The 15,468-nt window shown below is 41.1% G+C and overlaps 1 protein-coding gene across 5 annotated transcripts in view; it reads right to left on the reverse strand.

The window, feature by feature from the left end:
* fnta (farnesyltransferase, CAAX box, subunit alpha) overlaps positions 1-6,286 on the reverse strand; it is a 73,938-nt gene extending 67,652 nt beyond the window's left edge. The window contains exons 1-2 of one of the 5 annotated variants that reach the window (XM_064302813.1): positions 6,072-6,280; positions 2,521-2,630 (exon numbers count right to left, since the gene is read on the reverse strand). In XM_064302813.1, coding sequence (XP_064158883.1) covers positions 2,521-2,630; positions 6,072-6,205 — 244 coding nt within the window. In that variant the 5' untranslated portion in view covers positions 6,206-6,280. Of the gene's footprint in view, positions 1-2,520; positions 2,631-6,071 lie in introns of all 5 variants that reach the window. The other 4 variants (XM_064302814.1, XM_064302810.1, XM_064302811.1 and 1 more) reach the window with 4 other exon arrangements.
* Positions 6,287-15,468: the final 9,182 nt, after the last annotated feature.

The following is a 15,468-nucleotide window of genomic DNA, read 5'->3' on the forward strand; positions in this document are numbered from 1 at the left end:
AACCATATATGCAAACGCAAATACACATGATGAACAACAAGTAGAAACACAAAACTAAAAAGATCCACATTTGTACTGGGTTAGTACTGGTTAGTACATCTCTCAGATTTACATCTTTGCAAATTACATGAAGTACATCTCATTCCTCTGTTACTCAAAGTAAAACAGATCAATGTGACCCAAAACAAACAACTCCAATTAAAATGATAGTTCAGATTTTGTCCACCCAGATCTGTTGAGCTACTCACCACACAAACTATGTGATAAATTGGGCAACATGGTGGACACAAGCCAGCTTGCCTCAAGTACATATAATTCACTGTTAGTCCTGTTACCCAAATGACACTGATTTAATGGGGCTAGGAATGGCCCTCTAACACCTATTAATAATAATTAACAATAAATGCACTATAAACTTAAATAAACGCTTTTTATTTGCATGCTGTGATGCAGTGTCGTGGGTGGTCACTGATTAGCTATGTGATGAACAGTCAAACAAAACCCGAAGGAAGAGTTGTCGTACTGCCTTTTATTAGGGCCAAAAACTGAAAAACAACAAAAATCTTTATAAAAAAAGAAACAAGGAAAAACTGGTAACAAAAAATACTTCACAATGCCTAGGCAGGGTAAACCATCCACAGCAAGCTGAGCATCCACATACAGCAGTAGTTCCCAAAAGAATAGTCCCATTAGGCCCGAGAAAGAAGCCTATTATTTGGTCCAATGATTAGGCAACAGGCAGCACCTGCAGGGCTGACAACCAAGCACAGCTGCTGCCATACCTGTGTGCAGGGCATAGTATTGTGGAAGCAGTGTGATAACTTGGGCCTATTTACCAGCATCTGGAGCTGGTTCAATTGTCTTTATTGATGATGTATCCAGTGATGGCTGGAAAAGAATGACAGCCGAAGCCTACAGACACATATTGGCCACTAATACTCTTTGCCCACTAAAATGCGTGTTTAACGAAATGGCATGATAAAAAGTTGAGGGAAAATTGAAATTAAAACTTACAGTGCGGTTTTCCAATTATTTAGTTAAAAGGAAACGCTTTTGGTGTAGTACATGAATATTCAAGCTTGTGTGTGACTAGGAGACTCCTGACTAGATATCCAACCATATACGGATATGCCCTTCAGCTAAGAGGTGAGGCACATGCAAGATGCAGCCCTCCAGAGAAGCCTGGCACATGCCCTAAATTGTATAGCGGACCTAAAGTTTGACTGTCCTCTGAAGGAGAGCCTCTGCCTGCCCTAGTAGCTGTATCCACCAGACATTCTCATTTCATCAGTGTGTATCATATCATTTGGCCTAAAATTGTTTGGGTAACAAAGGGATCTGATAATGCAGGATGGGTGGGAGCCACCGGGTACACAGCGAATGCCATTTCAATGGGCTGACAACCTGTTAGCAACAGGCACAATATTGGTGACAAAAGGAGGACTACTTTCTAACTGGGCTAACTCTCGTTCTTACTTCTGCATGATACAAGGGAGGTGATCACTGTTTTGTTCCCGCATTTGCTTGAAAATAGTATAGAACTAAATGACCTGCTCGGCATCACATCGTAATCTTGCTTTTCTGTTCTTCAGGCTTATCAGTGGTTTGCATCTTGTAGTGTACCCTCTGTAGCCCTGTTGGTGTAGTCTTCTACATATGGTGGACTTTGACACATCTACACCTGCATCCAGGACAGTGTTTTGATCTGTTGGGCTGTTGTCAGGGGGGTTTTCTTCACCATAGAGAGTATTCTCCGGTCATCCACTACAGTGGTCTTCCTCGGTCTACCGGGGCTTTTGACATAATTGAGTTCACCAGTTGTTTATTTCTTGTTAATGATGAACCAAACTGTTGACTTGGACATGCCCATGGTTTTTGCAATGTTCCTGATTGATTGATTTTCATTTCTGATGATGTAGAAATACACCCCGTGCATTTTGAAATATGGTGGGTGGTCATTATTTTTTTTAAATATGAAAAATTCTGCTTATATTAGTACATATATCATCATCAAATATTAGGCCTAAGTGTTTATAAACAAGTTTACACAGTTTAAAGCATTTTTAATCATGATAGAATTGGTTTAAACAGGTGTGTCCAAACTTTTGACTGGTACTGTGTGTATATACTGTGTATATATATATATAGGCCTATATACATATATATACATATATATACATATATATATATATATATACACACACATATATACTCACATACATACATATACATACATGCAGTGAACTCCATAATGTTTCAGACAAGCCATTATGAGGCAGAGAATTAAGAAGAACAGTTTGCAGGCGCTTCTCCAGGTATTTCGACACATCCAGAAAAACGCAGTGCCTCAATCTGTATAATGTGAAACTGAACTGGATATACTATTTGTATTGTTATATCAATGATATTTTGTTACTGCAACATTGAAGTTTGAGCATGAGGTCACCTGATATATACAAATATAATACCATACATTGAACTGACATATAGGCTACAAGTCTTGAAACAGTGAAAACTTACATTTCTCTGAATATGCTATCTTCACAATGGGATTGGGGCCGTCATCCTGTGGAACTGGTACAAGGTCAGCCCACTCTTTCCTGTCCCTGTAATGAGATTGACAGAAAGGCCTGTTGTCATGCAGTAGGCCAGCACCAACTCATAACAAATGCACTGCAAATTCTGCACAGACCAGGATCAAAGGCGCCAACTGCTCCTCTCATGTCATAGCAGTCTACTGACCTGCTGTTAGCTAGCTGACATTGCATGTTATGCAAATCATGAATGGGTGTTTTTTTTTTTTTTTTTTGAGGGTGAAAATGGGGAGATGAGCCTGGTCGATTCCAGTCCCCAACTTCAATATAATTTTGAAGCCACAGGGCCGCTGTTTGAAACTGAGACATTTTAGCACATACTGCGTTTTCATTTTATGACGCATCCCATAACAATACATACCACAAAATGGAAGGTATGCCATCCCGCCAAGTTACGCCTTGGCGGGGGCATGTCCCATACCTATACAGCACCGAGAGTTTGGCACTTTTCAGGGTTCCCCACCGAAATAACCACAACAGCCACAGACACTCAGCCCTTAAAAACATTAAATTATGTACATTCTCACCCCATTTCAACAGACAGATTTCATAAACAACTTCACATGTCCACACAATAAAGCCCCAAACTAAGGGGATTTTGCATTTTCTCCTTCTTCTTCTCACTTATTTTTCCTGCCGCCTATCCCACTAACAACATGTCTCCCCATTGGACATTTTACCGACACCAGCAAAATCCTCATCCTCATGACCCAATAAAAAAATTTCATACACACGCAAAATACCCATACCTTTTTACTCTGAAACATTTCCAGTTTAAACAGCTAGCCCGCCTGTGGCCTAGTGGGTAAGGTTACCGTCTTGGAAACATGGGGTCGTAGGTTCAAGCCCAGCTAGGGACATGTTTCTTTAACCTGCTTTTACCCTCACTAATAATTGTCTACTACTTCTCAATTATTGCTTTTGCACCATATCTACCCGCCGTTCACCGAACGTATACACTGCATTATGATGTACCGTCTGCACGTTCAGTTATTAACCGGCTACAATATTGCAAAGCCATATGGATTCAACAGGGAGCTCTTCTGTGCTTACTGGCCTGTGTTCTTTAAAACCACGGACAGGTTTGCTTATGATATTTCACGCATTGCACAGCTATGTCATGGTGCTGCACTAACAAAGTCACAGACTGGTAAACGTCTGGTTGAAGGATTGAATCCTGCCTCGCCCTCAGGCAGATAATTTCCTCTTTTACACTAACGTTTTCTTACGCTTATATTTGCTTTACCAAAACTCACTCACGGCCACCCATATGCATTTCATGATGGCAAATGTATTCCTTTTATTAAAAATGTTACACCAGGTCACCACTGTGCTATTTCTACTAACTATATTTCTTCACTTGACTGTTTTACATATAGGCCTATAGCAAACCAAAACTGCTACCCAATATTTCCTCAGTTCTTTCAAGTCACTTGGCCCTGTGTTTTGTAATCTTACCATTTTACAATGTCATGCAAACTTTGTGTCAGATCAAAGTGTCAAATATTTCGTATTGCCTCATGGAACACATTGAAATTCATGTAGAAAACTGCTGGTCAGTCACTACAGGAAGCATATTTCTCCAGAAAACATATGTTTATACTCGCTTCTGAACTGAATTTGAGTAAATGTACAAGTGATTGTATATTTGCAACATACAATAAATACATGTAAAATACATATTGTACATACATACATAGAGAACTTCTTTATCCCCATGGGGACATTTCCCTCGCAGCATGTTACATTCACATTTACAAACAGACATTTATACCAAGAAACATACAATCATTCACGCAACAGAAAAGCTGGGCACCAAAATACATACATACCAATACAAATTGGACATATACACGCCTATTCAATCAATCTTGACTGTGAGAAAGCCATCCACACATATGTTTGGCCTGTCCATGTACTGCATGCTTATACACACAGGGCCAAGTGACTTGAAAGAATTGAGGAAATATCGGGTAGCATGGCTGTGGAATACATCTTATTTAATTTCGGTGAGGTAAGACAACCTATATTGTTTCTAGTACCGTAATTTGGCGTCATTTTGATATCAATACTTTTAATGGCAGGCCTGAATTTTGGGAGTGTGAATGAATGAGTTATAGACGGTGTATGTATTGTATGCGTGAGTAACTTGGCATTTTTGTACGTTGAAAACGTGTTTTTTATGAGAATAGTTTTACTGTACGAATACCACAATGTTTTGGTTCATGTTGTTGAAGGAAAACATAATCCCACCCTAAAAATCGCACAGGTGATGATGCGTTTCTATCGAACGACTGATTACATGCGGAGGGAAGCGGCTAATTTTTAAAATCGTATTATAGGAAACAACAGTTAGCCTATATTCTGGCAAATTGGCTATTTATTGTTATTTGATAATGTAGCATTTATGACACTGCATGAAGAATAAACTGCCAAAATATATTTTCTGAAAGATCGCCAAAACAGGTTTTACCTCCGTAACATCAGCTTTGTCAACTCAGATTTTGTATATTTCTTTTTTAAATTACCAGTTAGTGAGCCTAGATTTTACAGTGAGCCAATTTTGTTATGATTAGGCCTACGTTGCAGGCAGAACGTTCGACCTCTCCTGGAGCTATGTGTCGAACAACATTGTATTGCCTTCAATATTAGGATTAACTTGGAAGACAAAATATTTGTTGCGTAACGTTTCAAGTTCCTTTCATTAAGTAAAACAAACACGTAGCTTGGCTGCAAGTGCAATTTTAGTTAAACTACTTAGAGTGAGCCCACCTATTATCGACCGGGTTCGCGAGATAGACAAGAAAACGTAAACGGATTTGCAACTATATAAAATATAGCGAAATACTGGTAACAACCTGTACCTAGTTATGTAGAAAAAAATGTCCCTGTTATCCTCCGGAGATTTATTTTTTTCAGTCCTTTCGCTGTTTTTTTCTGGGCAAATATGTCAGCAGTCGCACGGTGCTAGCTTTAGTTTTTAAGGGGACAGCACTGACCACATAGAGATTAATGGAACTTGTCTTTACTTGTTAGCATATAGTATAAGTGCCCCGTCTTGCGTATTTGAGGTTAATATGAGAAAGGGTGGTCCCTATCAGCATTTATAGCAATCAGTACATATTCACAGTTATGACCCAAGTCGCATGATGCAAAATAGCCTTTAGAAAGCAGTTGGAAACTGTGGAGCGACGTTTGCGACATTGCACCGGGAATTCCGAGCGTGTTCCTAGTCTTAAATTGATATTGCAAATAAGGCTGAGTTAATATATCGACATATATATATATATATATATATCAATTATGCAATACTATCAAATCAACAAGCATCCGAATTATTAATTTAAGCATATTAAATTATGTACCAATTACGTACCACATGAAGCAAACGCCTCCCGTCAGTGTAATTACCAGCTAGCTAGCCTACTTAAGCGCGGGCCTGTCATCGATGTAAATATGATAGCTAGGGTTAGATACCTGTAAAACACATATCCGCCTTGGTGTTCGTAGCTAACATCGTCAATCTCTGGCTCCTCATCGCCCTCTTCCCCGCTTGGTTTAGGTTCTTTCAATTCCGAAATTTCTTCAGACATTTCTGCTATTCCCGACATGTTCCTTCACGTCCGTCTAAGACAGTCAGCCATAAAGCGTACACATGAACTGAAGAGGGTAGGAGGAGGGGCCAGACAAGTAACCTCGGAAATAACAATAGATATGAACTGTTAACTAGATACACTTACTTCCATCGCTGAACTCTATGATATGGAACGGACGCCACCGCCCGCTTAGATAGCCGAAGTTGCAGAAACCAATATGGCGTCCAGTTCAACCAACCTCTCCATTCCCCATAGGCTGTAATGTAGAATCTCCAAGCCTTTTTCTAGAAAATGAAATGGTCTACAGTAATGTGTTTAAGCAAATTATATCTGAAATACATATAAGAATAAGAATCAATGTGTGATTTTACTTGATACGATTCGATAACAAAGTTATATGTGAGTTGTTATATTCATCCTACTCAGCGAAGAGTTCAACACTAGACTCTGGTTGGTTGTACTGAACACGTGATTATGACTAGCTGATGAATGGACTACAAAGACCATCATGAAATGGTTCTGTTGGTTGAGGGAAATATGGTTTCATAAAGTAGTTTGTGCAGGCAGTGATAATTCAATCTATCAACTGTTAAGTGTTTTAGGCTGCTGAAATAAAGTTTATAAATATCAATCTTGATGTAGTGTAGCCCATTGTTTAAAATATCATCGAGAATATGTCTATAGGTTTTGAATGAGGTCACACACACAAAACCGTAAAATTCAAAGTCGACCCAACTCCTTCTATTATATAACATTACATTAGCTGGCGCCAGTAGAGACTGAACTTATAAAGACGAGCTGAGACACGAGCTGCAATACAGCCATGCTTTACGGAGGATTCCTTGACACACACCGGGAAACACCCTGAGCTCAGGAGGTCTACAGACAATCACGTGGTATCGCGCGACCCAACGCGATATGACCACGTACCGCTGGTAGTACTGGCGCAACTCTTCCTTTTGTTTTTTTTTTGTTTTTTATCAAAATGAGAACAGGTAGCGTACACAGTACTGCTTAACACTAAACTATACTGCATCGGTGGATCTTCTGGTTGTGGCGATGGAGTGATCGGACGCATGGCGTTTGCTCCCTGATACTTTATCATTTTATAATATCTACACCCAGATTTTTAAGTCGTAAGAAGTACCACTGCAACTTTCAAACCAAAATGAGTACATCCCATGGAAGCCGCGACAAAAACCAACTACAACGGACTCAACACTTTAGCCTGCAATTTAAGGATGCTAGCAAGATGGCTTCCAGTGCAGCAGCAGTTAACGCTCAGCCGCTAACAGTCAATATGCTAGTCAGTGAGCTTGAGAAACTACGTAAAGGCTGGTCCATACTTTCTGTGTTCCGCGTCCGCAGACAGCTGCGGACTCGTACCGGTCGCGCAGACGCGCACCCGGTTCCATTCATACTACAATTGAGGGTCCGCGTCGGTCTGGTGTTCCACGCATGCACATTTTCGGATCTACACTCCATCCCAGGTCCATTACCACAGAGTGAATGCGTAAGTGAATGCAATAAGAAAATTTTTGGTTACGCTGACCTATAAAACGTTATTCCAAAAGCAAAATTAGACATGATATACATCGTTAGAAAGCTTATACTCTCACTTACTGAATAATCAATCAAGCCAGACTGTACTAAAAATGGGGACAACGCTGTAAACAACAGGTGTGGTATTACGCACAGCTATTTTTGGAGGTACCCAGGCATCACAAATGCACGTGTATTTCACAAATGGATTGTCCAAGACAAAAAATGACCACTCAATCTCAAAAGGGACATCTCTACGTGTAAAACCAATGGAAAGGTTGTATATTTATTCAATATTTAGTCCCAGGTATTGACTGTAGAATGACATGCCATCATTTTTTTAAAACTTGCTCTGGAGAAATACAATTTTTGAGTGGTGAAAGAATATTTTTATGAATGCCCATATAGAGTAATATAAATGTGGGTAATGGTAAATGGACTGCATTTATATAGCGCTTTTATCCAAAGCGCTTTACAATTGATGCCTCTCATTCGCCAGAGCAGTTAGAGGTTTAGGGGTTATGTGTCTTGCTCAAGGACACTTCGACACACCCAGGGCGGGCTTTGAACCGGCAACCCTCCAACTGCCAGACAATCGGTCTTACCTCCTGAGCTATGTCGCCCTGAGCTACGGGTAACGGCAGCGGATCTCCTCGCACAACTCTCTTCAAAACAAGCATCCATTAAATTTTGTTATCTGGAGCATGCGCAGTCGGCACATGCTATGCGTACAGTCCGCGTGGTCACAAATTTTGGGCTGCGCGCAGACGTCCACATAGGGGTCCGTGGGGACCCTCGCGGACGTGGGCGGATGACGACATTTACGTCTCACGGACCAAAGCGGACCCTCGCCAACACACGGACGTGGAAAGTATGAATTAGCCTTAAAGGCGTAACAGATGAACTTACCGCTTCCTTGAACACTGTCCTGGCCCCAATCCAAGCCTCTCTCAAAAAGATCACCGCCACCGTGGCCTCACACACCGCCACCATCTCCGGAATGGAAACAGCTCTCACTGCCCATTCGATGGAATTACTACTCTGGAGCACGAAGTGGCCACACTGAAATCTAAGTTGGAGACCACTACCTAGACAAATTTAAAATGTAAGCTAACCACTAGGGCCCCTGGGCCCCTCAGCGCTTACAGTGTGAGGGCCCCCAGGCCCCTTGGTGTTTAAAGAGCGAACTGACCACTAGGGCCCCTAGGCCCCTGGGGCTTAAAGCGTGGTCTGACCACTAGGGCCCCCGGGCCCTGCACTGCCTACAATGTGAGGCCCATGGGTGCTTAAAGCGTGAGCTGACTACTAGGGCCCCCGGGCGCTTACAGTGTGAGTTGACCACTAGGGCCCCCAGACCCCTCGGTGCATACATCGAGCGTAACACCTGGGCCCCTTGGTACATACAGTGCATGCTTAAAACGAGAACCTCACCGAGAGTACAGTGCTGTACAACTGAGCCACTGGTTGGCACCAAGCAGCAAAAACCAGACTTCATTTTTGAAGCTCACTTCCTGGTCCTGATGAGAGACGTTGCTCACTAGCGCCACTATGGTTGGCTCCAGTATAGGTGTTTCCATATCCGGTGTCCATGCAAGTCTACAGTACAAATGCGGTCAAAATACGAAGTCAATAATTTTTTCTCACAAGAACAAATAGTCGCAATATGTGTATTTTATTTGTCTTATGACTGTCCATGGGCCGATTTCATGATTTATTGTGTCATTTGGGCACTGTTATAATATTTGTTGTGAACCAATGAGGTACAGTTTGCATCAGTTCCTGGTTACTGCGGAGGACTAAGCTACAGTAGGGGCTACAGTCTATGGTCACTGGGGTGGCAGGTGGGGCCTCTTGGCTTTGACATTGCGGCTCTGACTCATTGTCCACAGTCCACCTGTGCAAAGTCAGAAAATGCAGACATCCCATTTCGTAGCGATTTCATTATGGCGTGTGCTATTTACAGATGCACTGATTGACCATAAAATAATCCTCCTCTGAAGTTTTTTTGGAAGCCAAGTCATTTTTACTATTTCCTTTAGCCTACTTAACCAAATAATTAGTTGGCAGAAAGCGAAATCAGCTAACGCTTATTTGCTATATTTGGTAGTCCAGTGTAACAGTTCGCAACTTTGGCTACCTAGCCATTTCACTAGCAAGCTAGCTAACTAACCCCATAGACATATATACATAGATGCCGCATTGGCTTTTGGATCATACGTCAACGTCGCCATCATACTGGACCAAGCAAGACTGGCCTGAAAACAAATACAAGTAAACGGGGAGCTGCAGTTTTTCTGGATAAAAAGCACAATAACGTTTACATTTCTCAACCGATTTCAAGGAGTCGTTTTTATATTCAAGGGATTATGACCTATGTGGAGTAGAACAAAAGTTTTGAAAAAAAAGTTTTTTTTTCCTACTCTACGTAGACCATAAACCATTGAATATAAAATTGACTCATTGAAATCGGTTGAGGAATGTAAACGTTATAGTGCATTTTATCCAGAAAAACCGCAGCACCCTTTATTTTATTTATATTTTATTTTATTTATAATTCAATATTGTAATATAAGCACTGTCCATTCTTGTAAGATTCTATAATGATGTATTCCAGTATTGCATTACACATTGACTCTAAAAGAAAAGAAAAAAGAATCTCAGTCGACTGAGGGGTCTCTGAAGGATGATTCAAATCGCCGACTTCGTAGGGCAGCCCTACAAATGACCATATTTGGAAACAAACAAAACAGTTAGTTTCCACCAAGCGGTCAAAACCAGACTTCGTTTTTGAAGCTCATTTCCTGGTGATGTAGTTCCTGGTTGCTCACTAGCGCCACTACGGATGGCTCCAGTATAGGTGTTTTCATATCCGGTTTCCATGTAAGTCTACGGTACAAATGCGATCAAAATACAAAGTCAATAATTTTTTCTCACAAGAACAAATAGTCATAATAGGTGTATTTTATTCGTCTTATGACTGTCCATGGGTCGATTTCATGATTTATTGCGTCATTTGGGCACAGTGCCAATATTTGTTCTGGACCAATGAGGTACAGCTTGCGTCACTTCCGGATTACTGCAGAGGACTGAGCTACAGTAGGGGCTACAGTCTATGGTCACTGGGGTGGGCGGTGGCGCTTCTTGGCCTTGACATTGCGGCTCCGGCCACGGTTCACCTGTGCCAAGTCAGAAAATGCAGGCATCCCATTTCGTGGTGATTTCATTATGGCGTGTGCTATTTACAGCTGCATTAGACGACCATAAAATAATCCTCCTCTTAAGTTTTTCGGAAGCCGAGTCATTTTTACTATTTCCTTTAGCCTACTTAACCAAATAATTAGTTGGCAGAAAGCGTTTGATTAGCAGACACTATTATCCAAAGCACCTTACAGAAATCACATAAAAGGTAATAATAATAATAATAATAATAATAAAAATAATTAGTCTTTCCTGATTAGAGAGATGACCATGAGAACATAATGTAGAGTTCACAAATAATTCAAACATGAAATATGAAAATGTCCATGTGCAAAATTGTTCTACCCCTAGAAGTCAGTATTTTGAGGCTCAAGTAAGTGCTGGTGCACACACCTCTGATACTTCTCTATTAAAATCTTAGCCTATTCCCATTGGGCAAATAATGCAAATAATTTTGAATAATTTTGAGTGCAACTGTATGTAGAGAGGCAATATTTAAGAACAGACAAGTCAGTCGTACATTAAAACTAGGGAAACAGCTCAACACTGTAGTATAGCCCAGTATTGTATTGTATAGTATTGGTCAGTGCTGCCTGGAACTTGCTTGAAGCAGCAGGTGCTAGGGCCCAATAGTCAAGGGCCTAGCTTTCAGTTTGTTTTGTCTTTGTTTTTGAAAAGTTAAGTTTCCTTAAGTTGATTTGATGAGCCTAGTATTTCTTTTTCTTCAAATGTAATTTTTTTTTTTTTCCATTTTCCATTTTTTTCTTGTTTTTTTTCTTTTTGTCCGCATATGCTGCAACCTTTTGACTGGTGGAAAAAAACAAAAAAACAAAACACCAGCTGATGACAACTGCCTCCATGACTCCTTTCACCACTTGGCCTAGGCTATTCCTTACAGACATGTTTAACAAATTGTTCGTCAGCTAGAAGGAGGGGGTTAAGTCTCCAATTGTGGGAGGGCCTGAGGCAGTTGGGTAGAGCTACATGAAATGAAACAGCACCATGATCTGATATTGTAATACTGTGATATGAGCAAGAGCTAACATATCTCAATAATCTGTTATCTAAAAGGAAGTAGTCTATGTGAGTATGTGTGTGATGGACATTGGAGAGGAAGGAGAATACTTTTTGTCATTAAATTTAAATCTCAAAATATCCAAAACACCCTTCTGAGCGATGAAATAATTGACAACATTAGCCTACTCAATTAGAGATTGGACCCTGTTCGATGACCTGTCTAATACGGTGTTAAGTACACAGTTAGTCACCCCCTATTATCAAATTGTAATTGTTATGACTGGGTATGGTACAGAATAGCTTGTTAAAGAAGTTACAATCATCATAGTTTGGGGCATAAACATTGACCAAAATAACAAGACTGGCGAATAACTGACCTAAGACAATGACAAATCTCCCATTCGTTTCAGCAATCACCTCCTTAGCTTGAAAAGGAATGTCCTTATGTATGAGGATTGCTGCCCCTCTGGCTTTAGCATAGAACCGTGAGTGGTATATCCGGCCAACCCAGCTTCTTTCCTGGGTTTCCTGTAGGAAAGCTATGGCTGCATCCGAAGAGTCAAAAACATTACGTCCTATGTCTATTCCTAACCACCTTTCCTTGACCCCGATGGAAAATGTCATGAGGTTAAGGAAAGATGTGAAGGAGAATTCAAAAGGACTTAGGAAAAGACAATCGCGGTGCTAAGAGAATCCGACTGCATTTACACTAGGCTACGTAATTACGCAACGGCGGATGCTATTGACGTGCATCTGCATCTGTGCATCTGTGAAACTACAATGTTCCGAAGATGGACTACTAAAAGCGCATCTTAGATACTTCGCCCTGTGCGTCCTTACCATGTTGTTTCATGCAAGCTGTATAAACATGGACAACTCGGTGAAAAATATTACTTCATTACCAAGGTTGTAATTGAAATAAAAAAGGTATAGACTACCAGTCACAAAAGTGAAACGAAATGGTTGTCATATTGAGAATGGTTGCTCATGCTCACCCTCCTGTCCACTCATATATATATATATATCTGGCAAAGATCTGTAGAAGCTGTGGCCTTCCTCACCACCCACAGTTGCAGTTGCCACAGCAATATAAGAACCAGTGCAGTGAGTCTCAGGATCAGTTAACAGAAAATTCATTTAATTGTATTAATTGTAGGGGAAAAGGGAAGGGGAAGCAAAAAAGAACAGAAACTTCTTCCCGGTCGGGGTATCAGTCTTCCTCCCCAGGGTGAGTACAATCCTCCTGGGAAGACAAAGTGAACAGTGGTTAGGTGCGTGAGCTCGGGCACTGGCCAGCCCGCTCCAGGTCGGTCTCCACTCCTTCCTCCCTTCCGCAAAAAGGTTGAACGTTGCAATCCTACAATTCCTCTTTCTTTTTCCCTTGTTGGCTCACAGCCGCTTACCGCCCAATGAACCGATGAGGAGAGACGCCAGGCGCACTTGCTCTCCCTAGTCCCGCGCAGCCTTTCAGTCCTTTGTGCTGCTCCTTTTATACTCTGTGAGGCAATCACTGAAGCAGTCTCAGGTGTGCTGCAGCAGAGTGGAAAATTCCACATACCTGCACTCTGCTGCAGCCCTGTCCATGGTGCTGATCCTTGGAAGCTCACCTGGTCTGCAGCTTGCTGTCCCTGGTCCTGAAACCTTCCAATATTTCAGACGGGAGGTAATGTCCACTCACCACCTGTCCCAGCCGTTGCCGGTGGCGGTAGGCCCGGCCGCCCTGGTGCTTCTCGTGCTCTCTTGTGGAGCACCGATAGGGCCTCGGGGCGCCACAAAGCGCCAAGAATATAAGCAAGAGAGGAAGCGTGCAGAATGCAGAGAACGCAGGTGAGTGGAATTATCTTAACTGCAGGTTGAGGGCGAGAGTCTGCCTATACTGCAACAGAGAACAAAGATCATACAGGAAAAGACAAGATACGTAAGGCAAACACAAAGCACGAGAAACACGAGTTTCAAACATGTTGAATTAAAAACATAATCTGGCTAAAAACGTCTCATATCCCTGTTTTTTTAAAAAGACAGACTTCTGTGTTATGGTTAATATGCTGATTATGATCTGATTATAAGCCTATGCATATAATAGCTTAAGAACCACGACACAACTCAGTCATGTTGATTGTTTGTTTTCATGAACGGCCGAATGGTGCTTCGCTTTAAATGTTATAACCTCACTTAATGTGAAAGTAATTAACTCTAAATCTAAGAGATTAAAAATATTATCTACACTTAAAGGGGCCAGGTCAAATATTAGTCTAATTCAAGAATCTCACCTAATCGATAGAACATGAAATATTAAAAATGAAATGGATTGATCAAATATATTATTCATCCTTTAACTCCAAAAGCAGAGGTGTAGCTCTTATAATCAGCAAAGAGACACCATTTAAATTGATCTCTTTTCAAAATGACCCTCAAGGTCATTTTAATTTAGTGCATGGCACAATTCATGATCAATTATATACTATTTTAAATCTATAAGGGCCCAATATTGTAGATTGTAGATATTTTCCATGAAGTCTTTAAACTTTTACAGAACTACCAAAACTCAAAGACAGTGATAGGTGGCGATTTCAATACAGTTTTAAACCCTGTTATAGCTGTCATACAGGTCTAACGAGTTTGCGGCCTGGTTGATATTTGGAGGGTATATAATCCACAGGAAAGAGAATATACATATTTCTCATCTTATAAGACATATTCTCGCATTGACTTTTTTTTAATGCCATGCATCCTTGCTTTCTCAAATTTCCAATCCAAAAATTCACCCAATAAGTGTATCTGACCACGCTATGATCTCTTTTACATTATCAGTCAAATCAATACAACAACCACAGTCTAGATGGAAAATTAATATATCCTTGTTATCAGATTCAGAATTTGTTGCATGGAAAAGAAGGAATGGAAAGAAATCATTGAGCTTAATGACACTCCAGATTGCACACCAACTGTACTCTGGGAGACAGCAAAATGATTCTGGGGGGAAAATTATTTCATTCTGTACAGCTAAGAAAAAAAAGAGAGAGAAGCATGAGGCTGAATTGGAAAGGAAGGTAAAAGACCTCGATAAACAATATGCAATGAGGCAAACCAATGACGCTTATAAATTTGTGTTACAAGCCCGATTTGAACTCAATAAGTTGTGGCACCGTACTGGGCGTGACGGTGCAGGCAGGGCAGCACAGAAGTACACAGACCGGAGGTTTGGGGAAAAATAGCCCAACAGGCCTTTTATTTAATCAAAATTATAGACAAAACAAAACCGAACTCAACAACTAAAGTCGCTGGTCTTTAAAGTAAAGTAAAGTAACCGAATCTAGGGGTAGCGACGTCCGGCAGACAGCTGAGGGGATCCCTCTTTAACGCCGGAAGAGGGATGTGATCCTGCGTCTCCACCGGACTCTGAAAAGCAGGGAAAAAGTTATAAACAGTCATCAACAGCCTTTCTGCAGCCCAAAAACTCTCCCCTCAAGGGAGACAAAGGCCTCCTTTTAAGCTCCCAGCCCGATCCCTTGGAGTGACGG

This window comes from Anguilla rostrata, chromosome 12, assembly GCF_018555375.3.
Source record: "Anguilla rostrata isolate EN2019 chromosome 12, ASM1855537v3, whole genome shotgun sequence".
Classification (NCBI taxonomy): domain Eukaryota; kingdom Metazoa; phylum Chordata; class Actinopteri; order Anguilliformes; family Anguillidae; genus Anguilla; species Anguilla rostrata.